At 43.1% G+C, this 13,624-nt stretch overlaps 1 protein-coding gene across 1 annotated transcript in view; it reads right to left on the bottom strand.

Annotated features, from left to right (window-relative positions):
• UBAC2 (UBA domain containing 2) overlaps window positions 1-6,293 on the bottom strand; it is a 208,435-nt gene extending 202,142 nt beyond the window's left edge. The window contains exon 1 of the mRNA XM_011219272.3: window positions 5,814-6,293. Coding sequence (XP_011217574.2) covers window positions 5,814-5,991 — 178 coding nt within the window. The 5' untranslated portion in view covers window positions 5,992-6,293. The remainder of the gene's footprint in view (window positions 1-5,813) is intronic.
• Window positions 6,294-13,624: the final 7,331 nt, after the last annotated feature.

The following is a 13,624-nucleotide window of genomic DNA, read 5'->3' as shown; positions in this document are numbered from 1 at the left end:
CTACAAGTTTTGTATTTAACACACTGAATACATAACTAAAGAAAGAATATGTCCATAACAACACCGCTTGGTACTTCTTAAGAGCACCAAAACAGCTGTAGTGGTAAATTTTTGAGGTGTCCATTTCAGCATCACGCGGGGGAGAGAGTATGCAGACCGAGAATGACCCCACCAGCCCTTACGGCTCCGCCCACCTCTAGAGTGGGATGAATGTCCTTACTGTAGGCTGACACCACTCACTGGACCTTCGATGCATCTACCTTCCCTAACTACATCTGACTCCAGGCTCCCTAACTGGTTTTAAGTCAAAACCAGTTTCACTGGTTCCAGTTCAGCTCAAAACTGTATTTCTCACGCTAATAAATTTGCACTGGTGTCCCTCTCCATGCTGTGTGAATTTTAGTTAGCAAAATACCAGAGCACCTGAGTCTTCAAAGGGCCTACCTCAGCTATGTTTTCCCCAGACCCCCTCCCCACTGCGTGCCCCTATGGCCCACACTCATTATTTGTACTGTCTGCCTCTGGTTCGCTCCTTACCTCAACAAAGCAGGTTTTGGCCTTAATGCGCCACTGAAACTTAATGCTCTCCTTACCGTAACCATAACCCACTAAGGCCAAATCCAGTAAACGCTGAAGATATGAGAGAAACTAAGTAGATGTGGTCAGGAGGTATGAGGAGAACCAAGTGAGCATGGGAGTGAAAAATAAAAGTCAAGCAGTAAAGAATTTTAGAAGAAAGTGTTCATCAAGGCCAATGCAAAATGAACATTCCACTAAGACAAGGACTGAGAAGCATCCTGTAGATTTGCTGGTGTGGAAGTCTCTGGTCACCTGGTCCAGAGTAGTTTTCGTGGTTTCATGGCATGGTGGGACAGATTCAGGCTGCGGTGGGTGGAGTACAGAGCCGGACCAGGGGGCAAGCATCAAAGAAGAGCTGATGAACTACAGAGGGCTAACGTGTGCAGGGAGGTGGGAGAGGAAATTAAGTGAAGATCATCTTTCAAGGACCGAGGCTAAGGAAGAAGAAAATCAGCAGCTGGGAAGGTACAGAATAGGGTCAACAGATGGGCTATGCTTTTGTATTTTTGAGAACATACTCAGAAGAAGAATCCAGTTAAAAATACCTAATCCTAGTCTAGGAGCTTTACACACACTAACTCCTAATCTTCACAAATTCAACAGAATAGATAATATTCTCTCCTTTCCACAGATAAGGGATCGGAAGTACTCCGGGAGTCTCTGAAAAGCTCACTACAGCATCAACCAGAGAAAGCACCAGATTTAACCATGCGCCAGGCTCATCCTCTCAGAGGAGAGGATGAAGAAGTGAGTGGTGTTAGGAAAGGCAGTAGAGAAGGAGTTAAGAAGAGATGGAGGATGGGCTTCAGCTAGAAGAGTGCTTCATTCTTTAGCTTGGAGAAAAGAGAAAGGAACAGAGTTTGTACGCCTGACCAAAATTCAGCTCAAGTATCACCTACAATAGGGAGTCACTGGCAACTGTTAAAGTATGGACAGAAACAAGTAACAGCCCTTACTGTGGTAGTGCATTAAGAGTGAGACGGGTAGAGACCGGGAATAGTCTTGAGGACAGGGATGAAAGGGGAAGAGCACGGGGGGATGACTGAATCCAAGGACTCAGCTCAGATTAGGGGTCACACATGAACACAAGGTTGGGTTCTGTCAGATGACTGTAGTGGAACAGGTGTACCAGGTTCTCAGAGTCTCGATGAGAATGCAACTCTAGTAATTAACTATGGGTTCCAGACTTAATATGGAAGATGCCAGAAATGGGCTGTAAACTGGAGACAACAAGGGGAATGGACAGTCTGGAGATCAGTCACTGTGGTGAGAGAGAGTGAAGAAACTCAAGAGTTTATTTACAACAAAAGAGGGCAAATCAAATTGAACTGGGGGAATAAGGCAGGTTTCTCCCAAGGAAACACCCATCTCTGCCTACTCTGCTGTCTCCTCCTTCCCTACCATCCCCCAGCTACTAGAATTACCTGAGGCTCTGTCCTCAGTCTCCTAACTGTACTCACTGCTTCCGGTGTCCTCACTCAGATCCACGGCGGAGCTCCCACCTAACTACCCACATCCAGTCCAGCTCCCTCCCTCCAAACATGCTCCCAGGTATCTCTGACAGGACACTACAGACCCCTCCACATTAAACATGGCCACTGCTGAACTCATCTTTCCCCAAAACAAGCTCCCCCTTTTCCACATCCACTATCTTAATGAATGGTAACGGCATCTGTCTACCCAGAGCCACCTTCAACTCCTCTCTATCCCCCAAATCCAACAAGTTTTATTGACACAACCTACCTACTCAAACATCTTCAGAATCTTTCTTCTCTGTCCTGTTCATTATCACTGCTACTACCTTAAATGGAACCTTCAGCATCTCCCACTGGACTCTATTCACTCTGTCCCTTCTGCCGACCATCCTCTTGTTTCGATCTAAATCTTTTTGCCCCTTAGAATCTCCTGGGGATGCTCTGAAAATTCAGATTTCTGATGCCCACATGAGCCCTTCGCAATCTGTCTCGGGATGAGATCCAGGAATGTGGACATTCAGAAAGCTCACAGTTGATTTGTTTTGCAGCCAGGACTCAGGCAGCATTTGCACAACACTGTTCCCATCGCCAACAAGAAGCTGCCATCTTCCTTCCCATGGCAACGTGACACATTCCCAAGTAGTGCTCTAGATCATCACCTCCTTCTGCTTCTCCGGACTTTGGTCTATCATTCATTCCTATCTGTGTTTCTGAAGAGGAGGAACTTCAGCCATTCCTCCACCTCTTCCCTGGCTCCTCCTCTTCTCCCTCTTCAGGTGGATGACATCACCACACACCTCTTCCACTGCTCAGTCCGGCCATAATCTCCAACAATCCTCGAATTCACTACCTCCTGCCTCTTTGTCAGGCCTGCCCACACTCTGTCCCTCTTTGAGGCCCTCTCCCCACTTGCATGCCTGACAAACTCTTACTTATCCCTCAAAAATCAGCTCAAATATCACCTACACGAACAACTGTGCCTCTCCCTTCACCAGCCCATCCCCGGCAATAAACCCACAGCACCAAGTAGACAAGTTGTTTCATTTCTTTTTTAAAATATTTCCCCACTAGACAATGAACTCCTTAAGGGTGGGAACCAAGCCTGGAATACTTGAGAAAAGCAATTAACGTTGGTTAAGTCTATTGTTACACAGTGAATATACTGTGAAGTGACTAAGTAATGGGACAACTTACTGGTAAGTGTAAGAAATGATACATCTATTACTTAACACATAATTAAGTGATGCACTGGTCTATAAGCAAGCAATCTAAAATAACTCTTGAACATGTTTCCTAAGCACTTTTATCGAGTCATAATTACATGACTACATAGACAGCAATACAGTTTCAAAGACATAGTCACAAATGCCTTACCCTTGCTTTAACGCCCTGGCAGCCCCAGCTTTCTTTAGTACCTTGAAAATGCCCTGCTGTGCCTGTTTCAGTCTTTGTGCTTGCTGTTCCTTTTCTGCAAAATGCACATTTTCAACAAATTCTGATGTGGCTGGCTCCTTCACACCATCTGGGTCTCAGTTCAAATGTCATGTTCCCAGATATCTTTCCTGACCACACTTGCTGAAGCAGGCATTCACCATAACCACAATCTCCATGTTATTATGCTCGTATTATCTTCATGACACTTATCACTATGGGAAATCACATTGTTAACTTATTGGATGCTGGTCCCCCTTATCCAGTTTACCTCTTCATCCTCTGCACACAAAAAGTATGCAGCTCACACAGGTACCCAACAGACACTTGTTGAATAAATAAATGAGACGAAGGCAAATGTAACACTAAAACACCATCATCTACCAGTCACATAATGGGGGACATATGCAGGTGGTAGGAAATGGCAGGGACTTTTTCCCTTGAAAAGAGAATGTTACTCATCATCCATGGGATCCTGGGTAGGCAGATTATCCTTCCTCAGGATACTTACTCAAGATCAGAACTTTGACTTACCAAAGAGCCACACAACTTACTAAACGAAATCACTTCCTTCTCAGTGGGTAGCCTTGCAAAGACAAATTTTTGCCAAAGCCCAGTCCTGGTAAAACTGCCCAATGTCCACTAAAGTACTGCAAACACAAGGGACCGAGACTTGTTCAACACTGCAATCCCAGCAACTAGCACAGTTTCTAGCCCATGATAGACACTCAAAATGTTTGTTAAATGAGCACACAAGACATGGCCTTCTGAGGAATGGCCATCCCATCAGGTCTTACCTTGAGGATACACTTATTTTAGAAAAAGGGCGAGACAGCTTAGCCTATGCCTCTCCCTGGGCAGGAGTTTGGTTCCTAGAATTCAGTACTCATCAATCCTGTGCCATAAGTAATCAAGTATTTCACCATGTATGAAATCTGAATAAACTTTGCCAATGACTACTACAGTACAGTAACCAGTAACCCAGTGATGCAGTATAGTAACCTTTTTAATTTTTTCATGCATTTTGGTCAGCAAGACAGCTCAAAAGGTTGAAATAACTAAAACTGAAGATTCTACCATTAATTTTATATCCACCACTGTAGGGCTCACTGTGTGATCCCAAGAAAAAAACACCACCTTCATGACCAGCAGTGTCAACAGTTCTGTTCTTTATCCAAAGGGTGGTTTGGGGAAGATTAACTGGCCAGTAGCTGTAACCTACTCTGAGGCCAATGAGTACTGTAAGTCGAATTAATTATGAAACAAGGGAAATCATAAATATTCAACCCACTCCAAAACCTCAGAGTGAGGAAGATTTAAAATTATGCCTGTGGTTCTGATACTCACTCTCAGCCTAAGACCTGTATTCTCAGAAAAAATTTCTAACAATCACAATAGATCTTTAATATCTCGAAATGTCGACTGCTTCCATACCCGGGCATGATTAAGTTCACATGTAGAGACGTACGAAGTACTAACAGCGACAAGCAATTGCAAATTACGCCTGTTTAAACGGTTCACTGTTGCTGTACTAGTGCCTAATTTCGGTGCTGTTTACTTAACACATAGGCCACCTTACTAATAGTCAACTAAACAATTTCAGGGGAAAAAAAAGTGTTTAAAACGCTAGATACACTTCTTCGCCCTCTATCTGCTGACCACCACTGACGTTCAAGTGAAAGATCGCAGCAACATCCAGCAGCAATGTCCGCACTTTCCTGCCAAATGACTTAACTTCCTTCCACTTTAATGTACTTTAACCAGTTTTTGTCTAAAAACTCTAAGAGAGACCGAGGAAGAAAGGAATCTAAGTAAACCTGATGGGTCAGCTCCTGAGACAGAGGTTGGAAATTTGCAACTGGGGGAGAGCCAGTTCGGTCCTTCTGTAGCCTAAATGGAGCAAGGTGACTGGGAAGGGGGCAGGCTTCCAGCATCTGCTCCACCAGGACAGCCTCTTCTTTCAGCCTGGCACACGCGCCGCTAAGCCCAAGGGGTCGAGCCCGGAGAACACCAGGACACCCAGCCCGACCCTAACTGTCCAGCCCACCTGCAGCAGCCCCTGGAACACCTGAGCATCGCACCTGGGGTTCATAGGTGGGGGCCGGGGCTGACGGTGGGACTCAGTCCGCACTTGCCCCTCCAGGCTGAGGTGGGGGCGGTTCCCGCTGCCCCTCGCGAGAAGGAACCCCTAAGGTTCGGGCGCGGGGATGGAGGGTCGGTCCCCAAACCTCCTGCAACCCCGAGGGTCCCCGCTGCCCCCAGGCTTCTCAAGGAGGTGCCCAGGGTGGCGCGTACGGAACAGCCAGGATGGCGGCAGCCGGTACTCACAAAGCCCACTGGAGCCGGTGCTGGTGAACATGGTCCCGCCGGACCCGGAGCCCCCGCGGGGGGACAGGGGGAGGGGAAGTGGAGGTGGAGGGACCCAGCGACCGCGCAGGCGCACTCCCGGCGTGGCGGCGATCCGGCAACTGGATTCCACTCCAGGGGCTGCACGCGAGCGGCGCATGCGCGGCCCGTGGGACGCACCGCTCCGCCCGCCCCCTCCCTTCCTGCTTGGGAAGGGAAGTCGGTCCGCAGTCGGAGGGATCTGTCTGTCCAGGTTTTCCGGACTGCTGCGGGTCTCCTTTAGAAAAGGAATGGGAATTCGTAGGAGGGGCGTGAGTGTAACTCCTGGAAGCTGCACTTAAGCGCTCAGCGCCGCCGCACGTCCCGCGAACCCGCGTGGCAAAGGAGTCCTCCAGAGTGCCGGCGTGGGGGGGTGGTATTCCTCGCGACCTCTAACCTCTCCCCGGACGGGACGCCCAGCGCGTTCCACGCATGCTCAGTCTTTCTGGGCAGCCCCCCGAAGCTCGCTCCCCGGAGGACTGTTGATTTCCAGCAAGTGCGAGAGGCCGCTCAGTTGCGGAGAGCTGCGCTGTCCACCTGCCCTCGCCTTCCTACGTCGATCCCGCGCGGATTCCCCTCAGGCGCCGTGTGTGGTGGTCACGCGACCCCACCCTTCCACACCGTGCTGGCAGGTGGTCAGATCCCAGGCGTGGCGAGTCTATGGCTGAGCGACATTGCTCCCCAAACTTCTGCCTTAGCGGCCTTCCAGACCTAGCCATTTCATTTTTTTCCTCTTGCAAAATGAAATTAATCTTTACTAAGGCAAAGTCATGTTTTTTAAAATGAGTTTGAGCCTGAAAACTTTAATTTTATATTATGTAGTTATTAAAGAATACGTATTATGGGGAAATTGACCAACTGCAAGGCTAAATGAAAAGGACAGGCTACGCAACTGTATGGCAAACTTTAAAAAGAAAATACTTTTTTGAGTTCTTGTAAGGGCCAACCACTGAGCTAAATCTGGAATTTGTGGATCAATAAAACACAGTTCCTGCCTTTAAGGAGAGGTGCCAGTGACCCAAAATTTTATCACTGATTTATTACTAGAAGGCAAAAGCATAAATGACTTATTTTCCTTAGACTTTTCTTTCTTTGTTTTGCAGAAGCTGTTGGTTGGCCAGCATAGGTCACTGGTTCTCAAAGTAGGTGTGGCTACTCCATCCCACCCCAATTTAGGGAATCCGGAAGGCCAGAACTATTTTCGTAATTGTACTAAGACTTTTTTTTTTTTTTACTCCTATTCACTCAGGAATATATAATGGAGTTTCCCACTGTGCATTTGGAAGGTCTGAATAACTTCGTGAACCAACATTCTCCAGTCGATCAATGCATCGTGTTACAAAATCATGCATGGGTAAGATCAATTCAAACAGCAAGATAAACCAATACATTTTAGTGTAACAGTATAAAAAGCCCAATAATAAGGTTTCGGGTTTTTCATTGCAACCAATCTTTAAGAAACTACCACTTGTTAAGTTATGCTGTAGTATCAAAAAAGTCAATATTATCTGAAATGACTATTAAAGTGCTTCCTTTTCCAACTACAAAGCTGTGTGAGACCAGATTTTCTTCATATATTTCAACTGAAACAATGTATCACAACAAACTGAAAGCCGAAGTAGATGGGAGGATCCAGCTGACTTCTTATAAAGCCAGATCTTAGACATTTGCAAAAATGTGCAATAACGCTATTTTTCCCCATAATTTTTTGCTTGGGAACGTATGGTAATTTTTCACAAAAATATATTATGTTAATGTGCAATGGGTATGTTATTGTTATTTTTAAATGAATTTCAGTTTTTAAATTTTTCTTTTTAAATTTTTGTCTCAATTTCTAATATTTAATAAATTTTTCTCTCAATTTCTAATATGCTGATAGAAACCCATGTTAGCAAAAGCTCTTGTAGTTCTCAGTTATCTTTGAGAGTTCTGAAGAGATCCCAAGAGAAAAGGTTTGAGAACTCCTGAAATAGGAGATAAAGCATTCTGAAGTTTGGAAAAACAAAGACAAAAAAACCTTCACTTATTTATGTTCAATTCTGCAACATTCTTAACTAAATGCACAGTAACTTAATATGGCATGCAGACCTTGCTTGAGAGTATTTTCAGGGATCCAGACCTTGAGTGTACATCTACTTGGTACTCAGAACCTGGACATATTAACTGGTAAAAAGCTGTAGGTTTGTCTTCTAAGAAGCAAGTATTGTCCTTGGATGGACAGCTTTGGCTTCCCCTGGGATCTTGTTTGGACTGGGGAGTGCCAGGCCCTACTTGCTCCCAGACCTATTCAAGCTGTTTTAACAGGACCCTCAGGTGATTTGTATGCAAAAGTGTGAGAAGCATTAGTGCAGTGATTCTCAACAGGGGGCAGTTTGGGACCTCCAGAGGACACTTGCCAGTATTTAAAGACACTTTTGGTGTTACAGTTGTGAGAGGGCTCCACCACAGGCATCCAACGGGCGAATGGGACGCTGCTAAACATCCTACAATGCACAGGGCCACCTCCCACAAGGAAAAATTCTCCTGTGCACCTGGGTGGCTCAGTGGGTGAAGGGTCTGACTCTTGATCTCAGGGTTGTGAGTTCAAGCCCTGCGTTGGGCTCCATGCTGGGCGTGGAACTTGCAAAAAAAAAAAAAAAGAATTCTCATGCCCAAAATGTCAATAGTGTGAGGTTGAGAACTCCTACATTGGTGTGATTTAGCCAGCAATTATCACACAGTCCCAGAGTACTCAGTGTATATCATTTCTAAAGTCCTTGCCTGTATTTCCACCTTGTTTCTTCTCTAGATTGTATTCAGAAAACTAATTCTATCAGTTACTGGGAATCATCATTTGCCTTGCCACGTCTTGCTGAATCGGCTTTCTACATTGGGGTAGTAGTGGTAAGTTTGAAAGAGTAAACCCCTAGAGGGCAGGGAATGTGTCTTACAAATTTTCTATCCCACCCATTTTGAATCTCTTGGTGTGAAGGCATTGTCTTCCTTTCATAAAATAAAATACAGCATCTCTAAGGTTTTAGCATTAGAAAGCAATCTCCAGGGGAGTCCTAGCTGAAGGTTGCTGACCAAGCATCCCTGACATGTGCCCTTCCTGTAGATTTCAGCTTGCCTTTAGCACAACGTTGCTTTGATAGAGCAGAGCTAGAAAGAATTTTTCCTAAAGATTACTAACAGTAGAGGGGGCCAGCAACAACCAAATTAAGAACCACAGACTTCCAAAGTACCAAGTTCTAATCATATGACAGCTGCTATGCCTTAAGCTTGTAAACCACATCCTATTTCCATATTCTGGCTGAGGACCCCCTTTCCAAATCCCCAGGGATGTAGTCAGCACCCTTTTGGAGGAATCAGTAGATAATGACTAGGGTTGATGGTCAATCCTTGGATAAAGTAGTCTTTATACTGCATCAAATGCATTTTCAGCATATAATATCTATGAAACTAATATTTATGAGAAAATAGGTCTGGAGGCATTTTAAAGGGTAGTTACATCTTTTTACTGATTCAATAATATTCATAATAGATGTCTACTAAGCAGGGAGCATTTTGGAATATGTTAAGTGTATTTTTGGTTGTCACAATGAATTGGAGAGTCCTGCGTGGGGTCCAGTAAATGCCAGACACAATCCTTTCACCAAAAAAATGAATCATTCTCTTTCCTAACCTATGTTTTACTCTCCAATCTCATGCTCCATATGTAGGTAAAAGTCTGTTTATATTTATCTGAATCTAGAACCAAGTCCATTTTACATGTAAACATGTGCTTGGCAGGGTTTTAATTCATGCTGAATATTCCAGGAATGCAACTAGTTGCTGCTTTCGGTTGTTATTTGGAACTTAATCAAGAGTTGTTCACCAGTAAAGCACCATACCACCTGCAACAACTCTGCTTGTCCCATTGAAGTCACCAGTACCAATTTACATGGGCGGCTGATGCACTCTCAGTGATTCTGTATCTTTCAAAAAGATGTACAAACCTAGCCCTTATCATAAAAATAGTACATATAATGTGAAATATTAAGAAAAGGTGTTGAGAATACTCTGTTGAATATTTGAAAGTGACCATATGCACAACATAGTTTTTTTCTTTTTTTTTTTTTAAAGATTTTTTATTTATTTATTTGACAGAGAGAGACAGCCAGCGAGAGAGGGAACACAAGCAGGGGGAGTGAGAGAGGAAGAAGCAGGCTCCCAGCAGAGCAGGGAGCCCAGTGCGGGGCTTGATCCCAGAACGCCAGGATCACGCCCTGAGCCTAAGGCAGATGCTTAACGACCGAGCCACCCAGGCGCCCCAACATAGTTTTTTTCTAATTCATTTAGATGACTCCACCAAGATTAAGTGAATATTTTATGAAGACACAGAGTTGGCAAGGGTAGAAACTTCAGAGATTTAAGGAAAATTTGAAATTCATAGGATTGTCCCTGAAATGTTTCTTTTAAACCTAATCTGAAAGATATAGGTACCATTTCTGAGAGAATGGAATAAATTATAGCAATCCATAGTAATCCAAACAATATGAGAGAAAAATTAATTTTACCAGCCATTTAAAAGGTTACTAATTATGAGAGTAAGAAATTTTAAATATTTCTTCTATTCTGTTGAGCAATAATAATATTGTATGTAGAGGATCTACGAGGAATCCAAAGAGGTGAAAAATAGGCTATGAGGTGATCTACAAACAGAAGAATGTCTGTTGAAAGTGAATGCAAGTAACCTACATGATAATGAAACTTTGCTGACCACAAATGTAAGATTCATAGGAGTAAAAACATTGAGCAGAAAATGTACATCCATATGTATAGACAATGGATACTTGGAGTTGTGAAAATTTGAAATTCTTAAAAATTATTTCACAGGAAATTTTTTCCTTTTCCAATGTCCTTTTGCAACAGATGGTCAGTGAGTAACCTGGGTTGATAAACAACTGGAAAGTAGCAACAGCCGTGTTAGTGAGTCATTGAATTATTCATTGACAACCTCTGTCACCAGAAATCTTAGTGAAAGACCCACAAATCAACTAATCCTATCAGTGCTGTTGATAGAATTCGAATTAATGCCTTGAATAAAAGGTTATTTTGTAATCTTTGCAGTGACTGAAAAGGAGTTTGTCTTATGCTACATATGAAATAAGATGGTATTCCAAAGAAAGTTGTTTTAAAATACTTTATTTGTTCTTTGATACTAACATGATATTTTTGTTAATCAATGAAAAATTAAAAAGTGATACCAAAATATTACCAAGTGATTTGACATATTTATCATATGTACCAGAAATGTTAAATGAACTCTTTCAACTGCAAGTAAATTAGATTAAGATCACTAAAGAGGAAGGAATTATCATGAAATTTTTCAACAAACTTACATGTCATTTTAAGAGATGATTTCTTGCCCGGAGTTTTCACAGTTCCCATATCTATAGCAGATAAGAGTAGGTAGGTCTAAAATACTGGTTTGTGATTGTATTGCTAATTTTCATGCTACTTAAAAACATGTAATGGTTAGATCTAGAGATCAGTGTGGATTTATAATATCAAATTAGAGGATTAATCCACTTGAAAATGATGCAACATATTAGCCAATTTGTCGGAAATGTTAATTGAACTAAAATGTGATTTAGGGGGGACATCCTTTTTCAACATCATTTGTTAGAGTATTACCAACTGCATATTTAGGTGGAAAGGGTTTCAGTGCAGTGGAACAATCCCTACAGAAGCAACAAAAAATAGGCGTAGGGGCATAGGGCTGAGACCATTCTGCCTATGGGTTTCATGTTTTCAGGGCACACTCCTAAGAAAGCTCCACTGAGAAATTTGCATATGGGAATGATGGGGGAGGGGTTGAGAAGTGATAGGGTTGGTTGCCTTTTTCTTCTGGTCTTCCTCCAGTACCCACCGTAGTCCATCACCTTGTTTCCCTAGAGCTTTTTCTTTTTCTGATTCATCTCTGTTTCCCATCACATACAAAGGATGTGGTCTCCTGGATCTAAGTTCTAGAGACGGCGTGCAGGCCCTAATGTGTGGTGGGATTTCAGAATAGGAGATCAGTTTTCTGTTTCTTCATCACTACCCATAGGGAAGTATTTTTAAATCATTCATATAGAACCTGTCACATTTGTGAGACAATCACACTTCCTCATCTTCTCCACCCAGACCATCTGCTCTTTCTTGGAGGCTGAGTTAAGGTTACTTCTCTTATGTCCATACAAACATGTCCCATCTGTTCGTACCAGACAGGCACTTACTTGTCCTGCACTAGTTTTTATTCTGTTGTGCATTGTTCTGCCCTCTCATTTTTCTGTGCATCCTGCACAGCATCCCTTCTGACGTCCTTACTTCCATATACCATACAAACTAACGTATTTATAGTGGATGCAAGCATTGTGCCCCCTGGGGAGTCACACCCAAACACAAACGTATCAAAATAAAAATAAAAACAAAATAAAAAAATAAAAATGAAAATAAAAACATCATAAAAAAATTCACTAACACGGCTGTTGCTACTTTCCGTATTTTTATTTTTTCCTTTGTTTCTTTCCATCAACATTAGGATGTTATATTGATTATTAAAATGAGGTATAGCATATTTTCCTTGAGTTTCACTAAGGATATTAAAGACAGAATTGCAGAACATTTGTTCTAAAAGTAAGAGTTGGGTCACTTGGATTGAGAGCCATTATGCTAGATGTATGCCATTTATGCCATGCATACATCCGACAAAAGGTAGTTGGGTTTTGAATAGCCTGATGTGAATAAAGATAATGCAGTCTTAGGTAATCTTCAAAATTACATATCAGATTACATTACATAAAAGACATTTTCTTTTTTTTTTTTTTAAAGATTTTATTTATTTATTTGACAGAGAGACAGCCAGCGAGAGAGGGAACACAAGCAGGGGGAGTGGGAGAGAAGAAGCAGGCTCACAGCAGAGGAGCCTGATGTGGGGCTCGATCCCATAATGCCGGGATCATGCCCTGAGCCGAAGGCAGACGCTTAACTGCTGTGCCACCCAGGCGCCCCAAAAGACATTTTCTTATACCTTGCTTTTAGGTATGTTACATACACAGGAGACACAGAAGTTTTTATTATCCTAATATGGCCATACATATCCCATAACTCTAACCATTGGTGAGAATATTTATAATTGTACACAAATAGGATTATTCTGCTCCTTATCCATTTTTCTTTCCCGAGAGTGGTTTTGATCAAGTGAACAGGATCTTGTTGATAGTCACACTGCAGAGAGAAAAGTAAAACGGATTCCTAGCCTTCCACTGCAATGCTGTTAATATCACACCCCTCGTTACCTGGCCCATCCATATTGTTCAAACAAATTGAATATTCTCCATGAAAGAGGATATTGGATATAATGCTGTTAGCTTCTGTTCCCCCAAAAGCCAACCTCGAGACAACAATTTGCGTGCAAATCCCACCTCAGTATTCGAGAGGCAATCCCAGGAAGCACGGTGAGGAGCTAGGGAAGAGGGTGGTCAATAATGAGCAGGTCACAGCTATGGGTGCCAGGAATTAAATCCTACTAAAGACCCCCTAAGAGACTGAGCAGAACACACCTCAAAAATGTCTCACCAACAGGCAAGAAAACTGGGCTATTTGCCCAGCAGCCCTCCCTCATTGGATGAGTGTTGCTCCTGAGGATTAAAAACCACCTGGCACTTTTATCCTGCTTCATGTGTAGACGGAACACACTCCTGCATCCAGAGAGATCCCTTAGAGAGACGCGAGTGCTTGTCGGAGAG

This window comes from Ailuropoda melanoleuca, chromosome 7, assembly GCF_002007445.2.
Source record: "Ailuropoda melanoleuca isolate Jingjing chromosome 7, ASM200744v2, whole genome shotgun sequence".
Taxonomy (NCBI): domain Eukaryota; kingdom Metazoa; phylum Chordata; class Mammalia; order Carnivora; family Ursidae; genus Ailuropoda; species Ailuropoda melanoleuca.
This window is presented reverse-complemented; position numbering and strand designations above follow the sequence as displayed.